The sequence below is a fragment of the Pelodiscus sinensis genome, chromosome 1 (genome assembly GCF_052426305.1).
Source record: "Pelodiscus sinensis isolate ZL-2025 chromosome 1, ASM5242630v1, whole genome shotgun sequence".
Taxonomy (NCBI): Eukaryota; Metazoa; Chordata; order Testudines; family Trionychidae; genus Pelodiscus; species Pelodiscus sinensis.
The window spans coordinates 361217688-361232035 of record NC_143052.1 but is presented as its reverse complement, the minus strand read 5'-3'; the positions used below and the strand labels follow the sequence as shown (position 1 = coordinate 361232035).

General features: G+C 70.3%; 1 protein-coding gene across 1 annotated transcript in view; it reads right to left on the bottom strand.

The window, feature by feature from the left end:
• The window catches only part of DNHD1 (dynein heavy chain domain 1), a 274296-nt gene that overhangs the window by 54110 nt on the left and 205838 nt on the right, over positions 1-14348 (bottom strand). The window contains exons 24-27 of the mRNA XM_089775427.1: positions 11982-13653; positions 11554-11774; positions 11266-11470; positions 10945-11047 (exon numbers count right to left, since the gene is read on the bottom strand). Coding sequence (XP_089631553.1) covers positions 10945-11047; positions 11266-11470; positions 11554-11774; positions 11982-13653 — 2201 coding nt within the window. The remainder of the gene's footprint in view (positions 1-10944; positions 11048-11265; positions 11471-11553; positions 11775-11981; positions 13654-14348) is intronic.

Here is a 14348-nt window from a genome sequence, read left to right as displayed (position 1 = left end):
GCCAGGTGTTCCCAGTGTCTGCCCCCCTAGGCCCGGGGTGGTGGCTGGAGGTGCCAGGTGTTCCCAGTGTCTGCCCCCCTAGGCCCGGGGTGGTGGCTGGAGGTGCCAGGTGTTCCCAGTGTCTGTCCCCCTAGGGCCGGGTGGTGGCTGGAGGTGCCAGGTGTTCCTAGTGTCTGCCCCCCTAGGGCCGGGTGGTGGCGGCTGGAGGTGCCAGGTGTTCCCAGTGTCTGTCCCCCTAGGGCCGGGGTGGTGGCTGGAGGTGCCAGGTGTTCCCAGTGTCTGCCCCCCTAGGGCCGGGTGGCGGCTGGAGGTGCCAGGTGTTCCCAGTGTCTGCCCCCCTAGGGCCGGGTGGCGGCTGGAGGTGCCAGGTGTTCCCAGTGTCTGCCCCCCTAGGGCCGGGTGGTGGCTGGAGGTGCCAGGTGTTCCCAGTGTCTGCCCCCCTAGGGCCGGGTGGCGGCTGGAGGTGCCAGGTGTTCCCAGTGTCTGTCCCCCTAGGGCCGGGTGGCGGCTGGAGGTGCCAGGTGTTCCCAGTGTCTGTCCCCCTAGGGCCGGGTGGCGGCTGGAGGTGCCAGGTGTTCCCAGTGTCTGCCCCCCTAGGCCCGGGGTGGTGGCTGGAGGTGCCAGGTGTTCCCAGTGTCTGCCCCCCTAGGCCCGGGGTGGTGGCTGGAGGTGCCAGGTGTTCCCAGTGTCTGCCCCCCTAGGCCCGGGGTGGCGGCTGGAGGTGCCAGGTGTTCCCAGTGTCTGTCCCCCTAGGGCCGGGTGGCGGCTGGAGGTGCCAGGTGTTCCCAGTGTCTGCCCCCCTAGGGCCGGGGTGGTGGCTGGAGGTGCCAGGTGTTCCCAGTGTCTGCCCCCCTAGGGCCGGGGTGGTGGCTGGAGGTGCCAGGTGTTCCCAGTGTCTGCCCCCCTAGGGCCGGGGTGGTGGCTGGAGGTGCCAGGTGTTCCCAGTGTCTGTCCCCCTAGGGCCGGGTGGCGGCTGGAGGTGCCAGGTGTTCCCAGTGTCTGCCCCCCTAGGGCCGGGTGGCGGCTGGAGGTGCCAGGTGTTCCCAGTGTCTGCCCCCCTAGGGCCGGGGTGGCGGCTGGAGGTGTCAGGTGTTCCCAGTGTCTGTCCCCCTAGGCCCGGGGTGGCGGCTGGAGGTGCCAGGTGTTCCCAGTGTCTGCCCCCCTAGGCCCGGGGTGGTGGCTGGAGGTGCCAGGTGTTCCCAGTGTCTGTCCCCCTAGGGCCGGGGTGGTGGCTGGAGGTGCCAGGTGTTCCCAGTGTCTGCCCCCCTAGGCCCGGGGTGGTGGCTGGAGGTGCCAGGTGTTCCCAGTGTCTGCCCCCCTAGGGCCGGGGTGGTGGCTGGAGGTGCCAGGTGTTCCCAGTGTCTGCCCCCCTAGGGCCGGGGTGGTGGCTGGAGGTGCCAGGTGTTCCCAGTGTCTGCCCCCCTAGGGCCGGGGTGGTGGCTGGAGGTGCCAGGTGTTCCCAGTGTCTGTCCCCCTAGGTCCGGGTGGCGGCTGGAGGTGCCAGGTGTTCCCAGTGTCTGTCCCCCTAGGCCCGGGGTGGTGGCTGGAGGTGCCAGGTGTTCCCAGTGTCTGCCCCCCTAGGGCCGGGGTGGTGGCTGGAGGTGCCAGGTGTTCCCAGTGTCTGCCCCCCTAGGGCCGGGGTGGTGGCTGGAGGTGCCAGGTGTTCCCAGTGTCTGCCCCCCTAGGGCCGGGGTGGTGGCTGGAGGTGCCAGGTGTTCCCAGTGTCTGTCCCCCTAGGGCCGGGTGGCGGCTGGAGGTGCCAGGTGTTCCCAGTGTCTGTCCCCCTAGGGCCGGGGTGGCGGCTGGAGGTGCCAGGTGTTCCCAGTGTCTGTCCCCCTAGGCCCGGGGTGGTGGCTGGAGGTGCCAGGTGTTCCCAGTGTCTGCCCCCCTAGGGCCGGGTGGTGGCTGGAGGTGCCAGGTGTTCCCAGTGTCTGCCCCCCTAGGCCCGGGGTGGTGGCTGGAGGTGCCAGGTGTTCCCAGTGTCTGCCCCCCTAGGCCCGGGGTGGTGGCTGGAGGTGCCAGGTGTTCCCAGTCTCTGCCCCCCTAGGGCCGGGGTGGCGGCTGGAGGTGCCAGGTGTTCCCAGTCTCTGCCCCCCTAGGGCCGGGGTGGCGGCTGGAGGTGCCAGGTGTTCCCAGTGTCTGCCCCCCTAGGCCCGGGGTGGTGGCTGGAGGTGCCAGGTGTTCCCAGTGTCTGCCCCCCTAGGGCCGGGGTGGCGGCTGGAGGTGCCAGGTGTTCCCAGTGTCTGCCCCCCTAGGGCCGGGTGGTGGCTGGAGGTGCCAGGTGTTCCCAGTGTCTGCCCCCCTAGGGCCGGGTGGTGGCTGGAGGTGCCAGGTGTTCCCAGTGTATGCCCCCCTAGGGCCGGGTGGTGGCTGGAGGTGCCAGGTGTTCCCAGTGTCTGCCCCCCTAGGGCCGGGGTGGTGGCTGGAGGTGCCAGGTGTTCCCAGTGTCTGCCCCCCTAGGGCCGGGTGGTGGCTGGAGGTGCCAGGTGTTCCCAGTGTCTGCCCCCCTAGGCCCGGGGTGGTGGCTGGAGGTGCCAGGTGTTCCCAGTGTCTGCCCCCCTAGGGCCGGGTGGTGGCTGGAGGTGCCAGGTGTTCCCAGTGTCTGCCCCCCTAGGGCCGGGGTGGCGGCTGGAGGTGCCAGGTGTTCCCAGTCTCTGCCCCCCTAGGGCCGGGGTGGCGGCTGGAGGTGCCAGGTGTTCCCAGTGTCTGTCCCCCTAGGGCCGGGGTGGCGGCTGGAGGTGCCAGGTGTTCCCAGTGTCTGTCCCCCTAGGGCCGGGGTGGCGGCTGGAGGTGCCAGGTGTTCCCAGTGTCTGCCCCCCTAGGCCCGGGGTGGTGGCTGGAGGTGCCAGGTGTTCCCAGTGTCTGCCCCCCTAGGGCCGGGGTGGTGGCTGGAGGTGCCAGGTGTTCCCAGTGTCTGCCCCCCTAGGGCCGGGGTGGTGGCTGGAGGTGCCAGGTGTTCCCAGTGTCTGTCCCCCTAGGGCCGGGGTGGTGGCTGGAGGTGCCAGGTGTTCCCAGTGTCTGCCCCCCTAGGGCCGGGGTGGTGGCTGGAGGTGCCAGGTGTTCCCAGTGTCTGCCCCCCTAGGGCCGGGGTGGTGGCTGGAGGTGCCAGGTGTTCCCAGTGTCTGCCCCCCTAGGCCCGGGGTGGTGGCTGGAGGTGCCAGGTGTTCCCAGTGTCTGTCCCCCTAGGGCCGGGTGGCGGCTGGAGGTGCCAGGTGTTCCCAGTGTCTGCCCCCCTAGGCCCGGGGTGGTGGCTGGAGGTGCCAGGTGTTCCCAGTGTCTGTCCCCCTAGGGCCGGGGTGGCGGCTGGAGGTGCCAGGTGTTCCCAGTGTCTGTCCCCCTAGGGCCGGGGTGGTGGCTGGAGGTGCCAGGTGTTCCCAGTGTCTGCCCCCCTAGGGCCGGGGTGGTGGCTGGAGGTGCCAGGTGTTCCCAGTGTCTGCCCCCCTAGGGCCGGGGTGGTGGCTGGAGGTGCCAGGTGTTCCCAGTGTCTGTCCCCCTAGGGCCGGGTGGCGGCTGGAGGTGCCAAGTGTTCCCAGTGTCTGCCCCCCTAGGCCCGGGGTGGTGGCTGGAGGTGCCAGGTGTTCCCAGTGTCTGTCCCCCTAGGGCCGAGTGGTGGCTGGAGGTGCCAGGTGTTCCCAGTGTCTGTCCCCCTAGGGCCGGGTGGTGGCTGGAGGTGCCAGGTGTTCCCAGTGTCTGTCCCCCTAGGGCCGAGTGGTGGCTGGAGGTGCCAGGTGTTCCTAGTGTCTGCCCCCCTAGGGCCGGGGTGGTGGCTGGAGGTGCCAGGTGTTCCCAGTGTCTGTCCCCCTAGGGCCGGGTGGCGGCTGGAGGTGCCAGGTGTTCCCAGTGTCTGTCCCCCTAGGGCCGGGTGGCGGCTGGAGGTGCCAGGTGTTCCTAGTGTCTGCCCCCCTAGGGCCGGGGTGGTGGCTGGAGGTGCCAGGTGTTCCCAGTGTCTGTCCCCCTAGGGCCGGGGTGGCGGCTGGAGGTGCCAGGTGTTCCCAGTGTCTGCCCCCCTAGGCCCGGGGTGGCGGCTGGAGGTGCCAGGTGTTCCCAGTGTCTGCCCCCCTAGGGCCGGGGTGGCGGCTGGAGGTGCCAGGTGTTCCCAGTGTCTGCCCCCCTAGGGCCGGGGTGGCGGCTGGAGGTGCCAGGTGTTCCCAGTGTCTGCCCCCCTAGGGCCGGGGTGGCGGCTGGAGGTGCCAGGTGTTCCCAGTGTCTGCCCCCCTAGGGCCGGGGTGGCGGCTGGAGGTGCCAGGTGTTCCCAGTGTCTGCCCCCCTAGGCCCGGGGTGGTGGCTGGAGGTGCCAGGTGTTCCCAGTGTCTGTCCCCCTAGGGCCGGGGTGGTGGCTGGAGGTGCCAGGTGTTCCCAGTGTCTGCCCCCCTAGGGCCGGGGTGGCGGCTGGAGGTGCCAGGTGTTCCCAGTGTCTGTCCCCCTAGGCCCGGGGTGGCGGCTGGAGGTGCCAGGTGTTCCCAGTGTCTGTCCCCCTAGGCCCGGGGTGGTGGCTGGAGGTGCCAGGTGTTCCCAGTGTCTGTCCCCCTAGGCCCGGGGTGGCGGCTGGAGGTGCCAGGTGTTCCCAGTGTCTGCCCCCTAGGCCCGGGGTGGTGGCTGGAGGTGCCAGGTGTTCCCAGTGTCTGTCCCCCTAGGCCCGGGGTGGCGGCTGGAGGTGCCAGGTGTTCCCAGTGTCTGTCCCCCTAGGCCCGGGGTGGTGGCTGGAGGTGCCAGGTGTTCCCAGTGTCTGTCCCCCTAGGCCCGGGGTGGCGGCTGGAGGTGCCAGGTGTTCCCAGTGTCTGCCCCCCTAGGCCCGGGGTGGTGGCTGGAGGTGCCAGGTGTTCCCAGTGTCTGCCCCCCTAGGGCCGGGTGGTGGCTGGAGGTGCCAGGTGTTCCCAGTGTCTGTCCCCCTAGGCCCGGGGTGGCGGCTGGAGGTGCCAGGTGTTCCCAGTGTCTGCCCCCCTAGGCCCGGGGTGGCGGCTGGAGGTGCCAGGTGTTCCCAGTGTCTGTCCCCCTAGGGCCGGGTGGCGGCTGGAGGTGTCAGGTGTTCCCAGTGTCTGTCCCCCTAGGGCCGGGGTGGCGGCTGGAGGTGCCAGGTGTTCCCAGTGTCTGTCCCCCTAGGGCCGGGGTGGTGGCTGGAGGTGCCAGGTGTTCCCAGTGTCTGTCCCCCTAGGGCCGGGATGGTGGCTGGAGGTGCCAGGTGTTCCCAGTGTCTGCCCCCCTAGGGCCGGGTGGCGGCTGGAGGTGCCAGGTGTTCCCAGTGTCTGTCCCCCTAGGCCCGGGGTGGTGGCTGGAGGTGCCAGGTGTTCCCAGTGTCTGTCCCCCTAGGGCCGGGGTGGCGGCTGGAGGTGCCAGGTGTTCCCAGTGTCTGCCCCCCTAGGGCCGGGTGGTGGCTGGAGGTGCCAGGTGTTCCCAGTGTCTGTCCCCCTAGGGCCGGGATGGCGGCTGGAGGTGCCAGGTGTTCCCAGTGTCTGCCCCCCTAGGGCCGGGTGGCGGCTGGAGGTGCCAGGTGTTCCCAGTGTCTGCCCCCCTAGGGCCGGGGTGGTGGCTGGAGGTGCCAGGTGTTCCCAGTGTCTGTCCCCCTAGGGCCGGGGTGGTGGCTGGAGGTGCCAGGTGTTCCCAGTGTCTGTCCCCCTAGGCCCAGGTGGCGGCTGGAGGTGCCAGGTGTTCCCAGTGTCTGCCCCCCTAGGGCCGGGGTGGCGGCTGGAGGTGCCAGGTGTTCCCAGTGTCTGCCCCCCTAGGCCCGGAGTGGTGGCTGGAGGTGCCAGGTGTTCCCAGTGTCTGCCCCCCTAGGGCCGGGGTGGTGGCTGGAGGTGCCAGGTGTTCCCAGTGTCTGTCCCCCTAGGGCCGGGGTGGTGGCTGGAGGTGCCAGGTGTTCCCAGTGTCTGCCCCCCTAGGGCCGGGGTGGCGGCTGGAGGTGCCAGGTGTTCCCAGTGTCTGTCCCCCTAGGCCCGGGGTGGCGGCTGGAGGTGCCAGGTGTTCCCAGTGTCTGCCCCCCTAGGCCCGGGGTGGTGGCTGGAGGTGCCAGGTGTTCCCAGTGTCTGCCCCCCTAGGCCCGGGGTGGCGGCTGGAGGTGCCAGGTGTTCCCAGTGTCTGCCCCCCTAGGGCCGGGATGGCGGCTGGAGGTGCCAGGTGTTCCCAGTGTCTGCCCCCCTAGGGCCGGGGTGGTGGCTGGAGGTGCCAGGTGTTCCCAGTGTCTGCCCCCCTAGGCCCGGGGTGGTGGCTGGAGGTGCCAGGTGTTCCCAGTGTCTGCCCCCCTAGGGCCGGGTGGCGGCTGGAGGTGCCAGGTGTTCCCAGTGTCTGCCCCCCTAGGGCCGGGTGGCGGCTGGAGGTGCCAGGTGTTCCCAGTGTCTGCCCCCCTAGGGCCGGGGTGGTGGCTGGAGGTGCCAGGTGTTCCCAGTGTCTGTCCCCCTAGGGCCGGGTGGTGGCTGGAGGTGCCAGGTGTTCCCAGTGTCTGTCCCCCTAGGGCCGGGGTGGTGGCTGGAGGTGCCAGGTGTTCCCAGTGTCTGCCCCCCTAGGCCCGGGGTGGTGGCTGGAGGTGCCAGGTGTTCCCAGTGTCTGCCCCCCTAGGGCCGGGGTGGTGGCTGGAGGTGCCAGGTGTTCCCAGTGTCTGCCCCCCTAGGCCCGGGGTGGTGGCTGGAGGTGCCAGGTGTTCCCAGTGTCTGCCCCCTAGGGCTGGGGTGGCGGCTGGAGGTGCCAGGTGTTCCCAGTGTCTGCCCCCCTAGGGCCGGGTGGTGGCTGGAGGTGCCAGGTGTTCCCAGTGTCTGTCCCCCTAGGCCCGGGGTGGTGGCTGGAGGTGCCAGGTGTTCCCAGTGTCTGTCCCCCTAGGCCCGGGGTGGTGGCTGGAGGTGCCAGGTGTTCCCAGTGTCTGTCCCCCTAGGGCCGGGTGGCGGCTGGAGGTGCCAGGTGTTCCCAGTGTCTGTCCCCCTAGGGCCGGGTGGCGGCTGGAGGTGCCAGGTGTTCCCAGTGTCTGTCCCCCTAGGGCCGGGGTGGTGGCTGGAGGTGCCAGGTGTTCCCAGTGTCTGTCCCCCTAGGGCCGGGTGGTGGCTGGAGGTGCCAGGTGTTCCCAGTGTCTGCCCCCCTAGGCCCGGGGTGGTGGCTGGAGGTGCCAGGTGTTCCCAGTGTCTGCCCCCCTAGGGCCGGGTGGTGGCTGGAGGTGCCAGGTGTTCCCAGTGTCTGTCCCCTTAGGCCCGGGGTGGTGGCTGGAGGTGCCAGGTGTTCCCAGTGTCTGCCCCCCTAGGCCCGGGGTGGTGGCTGGAGGTGCCAGGTGTTCCCAGTGTCTGCCCCCCTAGGGCCGGGTGGCGGCTGGAGGTGCCAGGTGTTCCCAGTGTCTGCCCCCCTAGGGCCGGGGTGGCGGCTGGAGGTGCCAGGTGTTCCCAGTGTCTGCCCCCCTAGGGCCGGGGTGGTGGCTGGAGGTGCCAGGTGTTCCCAGTGTCTGTCCCCCTAGGCCCGGGGTGGTGGCTGGAGGTGCCAGGTGTTCCCAGTGTCTGCCCCCCTAGGGCCGGGTGGTGGCTGGAGGTGCCAGGTGTTCCCAGTGTCTGCCCCCCTAGGCCCGGGGTGGTGGCTGGAGGTGCCAGGTGTTCCCAGTGTCTGTCCCCCTAGGCCCGGGGTGGTGGCTGGAGGTGCCAGGTGTTCCCAGTGTCTGCCCCCCTAGGGCCGGGGTGGCGGCTGGAGGTGCCAGGTGTTCCCAGTGTCTGCCCCCCTAGGCCCGGGGTGGTGGCTGGAGGTGCCAGGTGTTCCCAGTGTCTGTCCCCCTAGGGCCGGGTGGCGGCTGGAGGTGCCAGGTGTTCCCAGTGTCTGCCCCCCTAGGGCCGGGGTGGTGGCTGGAGGTGCCAGGTGTTCCCAGTGTCTGCCCCCCTAGGGCCGGGTGGTGGCTGGAGGTGCCAGGTGTTCCCAGTGTCTGCCCCCCTAGGGCCGGGTGGTGGCTGGAGGTGCCAGGTGTTCCCAGTGTCTGCCCCCCTAGGGCCGGGGTGGTGGCTGGAGGTGCCAGGTGTTCCCAGTGTCTGCCCCCCTAGGGCCGGGTGGCGGCTGGAGGTGCCAGGTGTTCCCAGTGTCTGCCCCCCTAGGGCCGGGGTGGTGGCTGGAGGTGCCAGGTGTTCCCAGTGTCTGCCCCCCTAGGGCCGGGGTGGTGGCTGGAGGTGCCAGGTGTTCCCAGTGTCTGCCCCCCTAGGGCCGGGTGGCGGCTGGAGGTGCCAGGTGTTCCCAGTGTCTGCCCCCCTAGGGCCGGGTGGCGGCTGGAGGTGCCAGGCGTTCCCAGTGTCTGCCCCCCTAGGGCCGGGTGGCGGCTGGAGGTGCCAGGTGTTCCCAGTGTCTGCCCCCCTAGGCCCGGGGTGGTGGCTGGAGGTGCCAGGTGTTCCCAGTGTCTGCCCCCCTAGGCCCGGGGTGGCGGCTGGAGGTGCCAGGTGTTCCCAGTGTCTGCCCCCCTAGGCCCGGGGTGGTGGCTGGAGGTGCCAGGTGTTCCCAGTGTCTGCCCCCCTAGGCCCGGGGTGGCGGCTGGAGGTGCCAGGTGTTCCCAGTGTCTGCCCCCCTAGGCCCGGGGTGGTGGCTGGAGGTGCCAGGTGTTCCCAGTGTCTGTCCCCCTAGGCCCGGGGTGGTGGCTGGAGGTGCCAGGTGTTCCCAGTGTCTGTCCCCCTAGGCCCGGGGTGGTGGCTGGAGGTGCCAGGTGTTCCCAGTGTCTGTCCCCCTAGGCCCGGGGTGGTGGCTGGAGGTGCCAGGTGTTCCCAGTGTCTGTCCCCCTAGGCCCGGGGTGGCGGCTGGAGGTGCCAGGTGTTCCCAGTGTCTGCCCCCCTAGGCCCGGGGTGGTGGCTGGAGGTGCCAGGTGTTCCCAGTGTCTGCCCCCCTAGGGCCGGGTGGCGGCTGGAGGTGCCAGGTGTTCCCAGTGTCTGCCCCCCTAGGCCCGGGGTGGTGGCTGGAGGTGCCAGGTGTTCCCAGTGTCTGCCCCCCTAGGCCCGGGGTGGTGGCTGGAGGTGCCAGGTGTTCCCAGTGTCTGCCCCCCTAGGCCCGGGGTGGTGGCTGGAGGTGCCAGGTGTTCCCAGTGTCTGTCCCCCTAGGGCCGGGATGGCGGCTGGAGGTGCCAGGTGTTCCCAGTGTCTGTCCCCCTAGGGCCGGGGTGGCGGCTGGAGGTGCCAGGTGTTCCCAGTGTCTGCCCCCCTAGGGCTGGGGTGGCGGCTGGAGGTGCCAGGTGTTCCCAGTGTCTGCCCCCCTAGGGCCGGGGTGGCGGCTGGAGGTGCCAGGTGTTCCCAGTGTCTGTCCCCCTAGGCCCGGGGTGGTGGCTGGAGGTGCCAGGTGTTCCCAGTGTCTGCCCCCCTAGGGCCGGGTGGCGGCTGGAGGTGCCAGGTGTTCCCAGTGTCTGCCCCCCTAGGGCCGGGGTGGTGGCTGGAGGTGCCAGGTGTTCCCAGTGTCTGTCCCCCTAGGGCCGGGTGGCGGCTGGAGGTGCCAGGTGTTCCCAGTGTCTGCCCCCCTAGGGCCGGGATGGCGGCTGGAGGTGCCAGGTGTTCCCAGTGTCTGTCCCCCTAGGGCCGGGTGGTGGCTGGAGGTGCCAGGTGTTCCCAGTGTCTGTCCCCCTAGGGCCGGGTGGCGGCTGGAGGTGCCAGGTGTTCCCAGTGTCTGTCCCCCTAGGGCCGGGTGGTGGCTGGAGGTGCCAGGTGTTCCCAGTGTCTGCCCCCCTAGGGCCGGGGTGGCGGCTGGAGGTGCCAGGTGTTCCCAGTGTCTGCCCCCCTAGGCCCGGGGTGGTGGCTGGAGGTGCCAGGTGTTCCCAGTGTCTGCCCCCCTAGGCCCGGGGTGGTGGCTGGAGGTGCCAGGTGTTCCCAGTGTCTGCCCCCCTAGGGCCGGGTGGCGGCTGGAGGTGCCAGGTGTTCCCAGTGTCTGTCCCCCTAGGGCCGGGGTGGTGGCTGGAGGTGCCAGGTGTTCCCAGTGTCTGCCCCCCTAGGGCCGGGGTGGTGGCTGGAGGTGCCAGGTGTTCCCAGTGTCTGCCCCCCTAGGGCCGGGGTGGTGGCTGGAGGTGCCAGGTGTTCCCAGTGTCTGCCCCCCTAGGGCCGGGTGGCGGCTGGAGGTGCCAGGTGTTCCCAGTGTCTGCCCCCCTAGGGCTGGGGTGGTGGCTGGAGGTGCCAGGTGTTCCCAGTGTCTGCCCCCCTAGGCCCGGGGTGGTGGCTGGAGGTGCCAGGTGTTCCCAGTGTCTGCCCCCCTAGGCCCGGGGTGGTGGCTGGAGGTGCCAGGTGTTCCCAGTGTCTGTCCCCCTAGGCCCGGGGTGGTGGCTGGAGGTGCCAGGTGTTCCCAGTGTCTGCCCCCCTAGGGCCGGGTGGCGGCTGGAGGTGCCAGGTGTTCCCAGTGTCTGTCCCCCTAGGCCCGGGGTGGTGGCTGGAGGTGCCAGGTGTTCCCAGTGTCTGCCCCCCTAGGGCCGGGTGGCGGCTGGAGGTGCCAGGTGTTCCCAGTGTCTGCCCCCCTAGGGCCGGGTGGCGGCTGGAGGTGCCAGGTGTTCCCAGTGTCTGCCCCCCTAGGCCCGGGGTGGTGGCTGGAGGTGCCAGGTGTTCCCAGTGTCTGTCCCCCTAGGCCCGGGGTGGTGGCTGGAGGTGCCAGGTGTTCCCAGTGTCTGCCCCCCTAGGGCCGGGTGGCGGCTGGAGGTGCCAGGTGTTCCCAGTGTCTGTCCCCCTAGGCCCGGGGTGGTGGCTGGAGGTGCCAGGTGTTCCCAGTGTCTGCCCCCCTAGGGCCGGGTGGCGGCTGGAGGTGCCAGGTGTTCCCAGTGTCTGCCCCCCTAGGGCCGGGTGGCGGCTGGAGGTGCCAGGTGTTCCCAGTGTCTGCCCCCCTAGGCCCGGGGTGGTGGCTGGAGGTGCCAGGTGTTCCCAGTGTCTGCCCCCCTAGGGCCGGGGTGGTGGCTGGAGGTGCCAGGTGTTCCCAGTGTCTGCCCCCCTAGGGCCGGGGTGGCGGCTGGAGGTGCCAGGACCTCCCTCCCGGTGGTGTCCCACTCACCTCCTTGGCTTTCTGAAGCTTCTCCTGCAGGTACTTGATGTCGTGGCTGTGCTCCTGCTGCTTCTCACTCACTGCCCGCATCTTGGTCAGAGCACGCTTCATCCTGCCCCAGAGAAACCAGAGTTCACACCCAGGGGGCATCTCAGGGCCCCCTGCCTCAGCCCCTGCTCTGCTAGCGCCGGGGGCCTCGGGGAACCTGCTCTCAGCAGGCTGGGGCGGCTTGTGGCCCCAGGGCAGAGCGGGGAAAGGAGGCCCCTGGTCCGGAGGCATGCCCCCTTTGTGCTGGGCTGTGCCCAGGGGGCAGGGCTGGCCTCTCCTCACCGATCAGCCTGAGCCCGGCTCTGCCGCTGCAGCTGAGCGGACAGCAGGAGGAAGATGTCGAGGAAATCCAGGAAAGTCTTTGGGGTGACGAGGGGCGTGCCGGGGGCCAGGCGTGCGGCGTAGCAGCGGGCCGAGCGGTGAATCAGCGCCATGGCCTTGGCAGTGCTGGCCAGCGAGCTCTCCAGGGCCCGCAGCGAGGCTGAGGCTGGCAGACAAGCGACAGTGTGAGGCCCTGGGGTGCTCCCCCGTTCTGCGCTGAGCCCAGGGGCCTGCTCTTTGCTGCCTCACCTGGGCTCTGCTGGCTGAGGGCCTCCTCCAGGCGCTGGGTAGCCACCTGCAGCAGCGCCTGGTGACTCCAGGGCTGGTACACCTCAGTGCTGCAGGCAAGGGTGAGCAGGGCTGTGGCCATGGCCGGGGGGTAGCCCAGGGGCCCGTGGCCCGGCCCTCGGCCCTGGCGCCCATCCAGCAGCAGCAGCACATGCAGCTTGCTCCTCACAAACTGGTAGAACCTGAAAGGGAAGGCAAAGGGTGGGGGACGAGAGGGGCACCCGAAGCCCCTCGGCTGATGCTAGCCCCTGACCCGCACCAGGCCAGGAGCGTGGGCCACGCGCCCCCAGCTGCGATTCCCTGCTCGCCAGCCTGTGTCCCCACAAGACAATCCAGTGGGGGGCAGGGCATTCTCCTCTCTTGCTCCCCCCATCAGAGCGCCCCCTGACCTTTGTAGGACCATTCTGGGCCTCATGGTCCTTTTGATGCTCTGGTTCTCCTGCAGCAGCTCCCTCACGATGAGCTCCGTGTCGTCCGCAGTGTACAGCCTGGGGCAGGTGCCCTCTCGCATCAGGTCCACCACCATCTGCATGGAGCCTGGCTCCAGCCCCTGGTGCACCAGCAGCGCCGTGCTCCTGCCCAGGACCCCGGCCTGCCAGCTGGCTTTCCTGAGCAGCTCCCTCACCTCCTGCTCTCCTGCCTGCCCCGCCAGCTCAAAGAGCTGGGCCTCAGCGGCGCTGGCAGCCAGCGCCACCAGGGACCTCCTGCCAGTGCAGAGGTGCAGGGAGATGAGAGCCCCATGGCCCCCGGGGCAGCACAGCACCCGCAGCAGGTGCACCAGGTGCCGGATGACTTCCCTGCACAGCACAAAGCCCCTGGGGAGGAAGGGGTGGAGCTGCTGCTGGAGTGCGCCCCAGCTCCGCTCGTGGTAGAGGTTCTCCCGGGCGCAGCAGGCTGGCAGCAGCTCCTGGCTGAAGACGATGTTGTGCACGTCCTCCCCGGGCAGCAGCAGGAGGTGGGCGGGCAGCAGAGGCTTGGTGCTCTCCTTCTTGGTGGAGGGCCTGCGCTTGCTCTTCAGGGGGGTGGCCCGGCGGGTGCTGGCCTGGCGCCCCGTGGCCAGGGGCTGCCCCTGGAAACGAGGGCGCAGAGGTAGGGAGGGTTGGCTGGAAGAGCGTGTCTTCATCTCCGTCACCGCTGCCTCCTTGAGCTGCGGGGCAGCATCCTCAGCCAGCAGGAGCTCGGGCGGGTCCAGGGCCAGGGCGGGAGCCTGCTCGATGGGGTCGCAGGCCTCGGGCCAGTCCTCGTCACTGCTGCTCTGGGGGGACGGCTCCGGGCTGCCCGCCCGCGCGCCCTCCTCGGCTCCCAGCTCCTCGGGAGCGCCAGGGCCGGCCAGCTCAGGGACGCTCCTGGCTCGGGCCCGTGGCTGGCTGGGGACCAGCCTCAGCAGGCCCCTCGTGGTGCAGAAGACACTGGCAGCCACATCCAGCACCAGCTGCCCGCCCTCCTGCTGCTCGCGCGCCGACAGCAGCGGATCACAGAAGGTGCGCAGCGACTCGTGCAGCCACAGGCGCACGGCCACCCGGGTGCTCAGCGTGAGGCTGAGGCTGATCCCTGGCTGGCCTCTCTTGGTGGTCTTGCCGGTACCCGGCTCCTCCCAGGGGCTGCTGAGGTGGATCCCAGGGCCGGGCCGCAGAAGGAAGAGGCCTTGAAGCACCTTCTCGATGTGGTGGTAGGAGAAGTGGTAGGGGTAGCAGGCGGGCGAGGGGCGAAACCGGGCCTTCACAGCCTCACACACGTCCACAGTGGCGCCCACCAGGGCTGCAGCCAGCTCTCTGTGCCTCGCCAGCAGGGGGAACTTCTCTAGCCAGGCCAGGACCTGGGGGCTGTGCATGGCGACCAGGGACTCCCTGGAGATGCGGGGGAGTGAGAGGACGCTGCAGAGCCGAGTGAAGCGAGGGGACAGGGGGTAGAAGCCAACTGCCGGAGCAGCCACCGTGCCGAAGCAATTGAACGTGGCTGACGGGATGTGTTGGAGCTCCAGGCTCTCCGTGCCGCAGACTTCGTGGTGGGACAGGGCCTGGCGCAGGGTCTCCACCAGGGGGTGAGTGCCTTGTCTGGGATCTGGGAGAAAGGACCAGCATGTCCCAGACCAGTCTGACTATCCCACACACACCACCCACAGACTCTTCTAGGGGCCAAGTGCCAGGGCAGAACCGCTCTAGGAATGTAGCCAACTCCACCTGATTGGGTCCAGGGGGAGCCGGGCCATGCAGAGCCTGGGGTACGGGGTGTCCAGGCCCAGACGGGGGGGCCGGGCCATGCAGAGCTCTGGGGTACGGGGTGTCCAGGCCCAGCCAGGGGGAGCCGGGCCATGCAGAGCCTGGGGTACGGGGTGTCCAGGCCCAGACGGGGGGCTGGGCCATGCAGAGCCTGGGGTACGGGGTGTCCAGGCCCAGACGGGGGGGCTGGGCCATGCAGAGCTCTGGGGTACGGGGTGTCCAGGCCCAGCCAGGGGGAGCCGAGCCATGCAGAGCTCTGGGGTATGGGGTGTCCAGGCCCAGCCAGGGGGAGCCGAGCCATGCAGAGCTCTGGGATACGGGGTGTCCAGGCCCAGACGGGGGGAGCCGGGCCATGCAGAGCTCTGGGATACGGGGTGTCCAGGCCCAGACGGGGGGGCTGGGCCATGCAGAGCTCTGGGATACGGGGTGTCCAGGCCCAGACGGGGGGCTGGGCCATGCAGAGCTCTGGGATACGGGGTGTCCAGGCCCAGCCAGGGGGAGCCAGGCCATGCAGAGCTCTGGGATACGGGGTGTCCA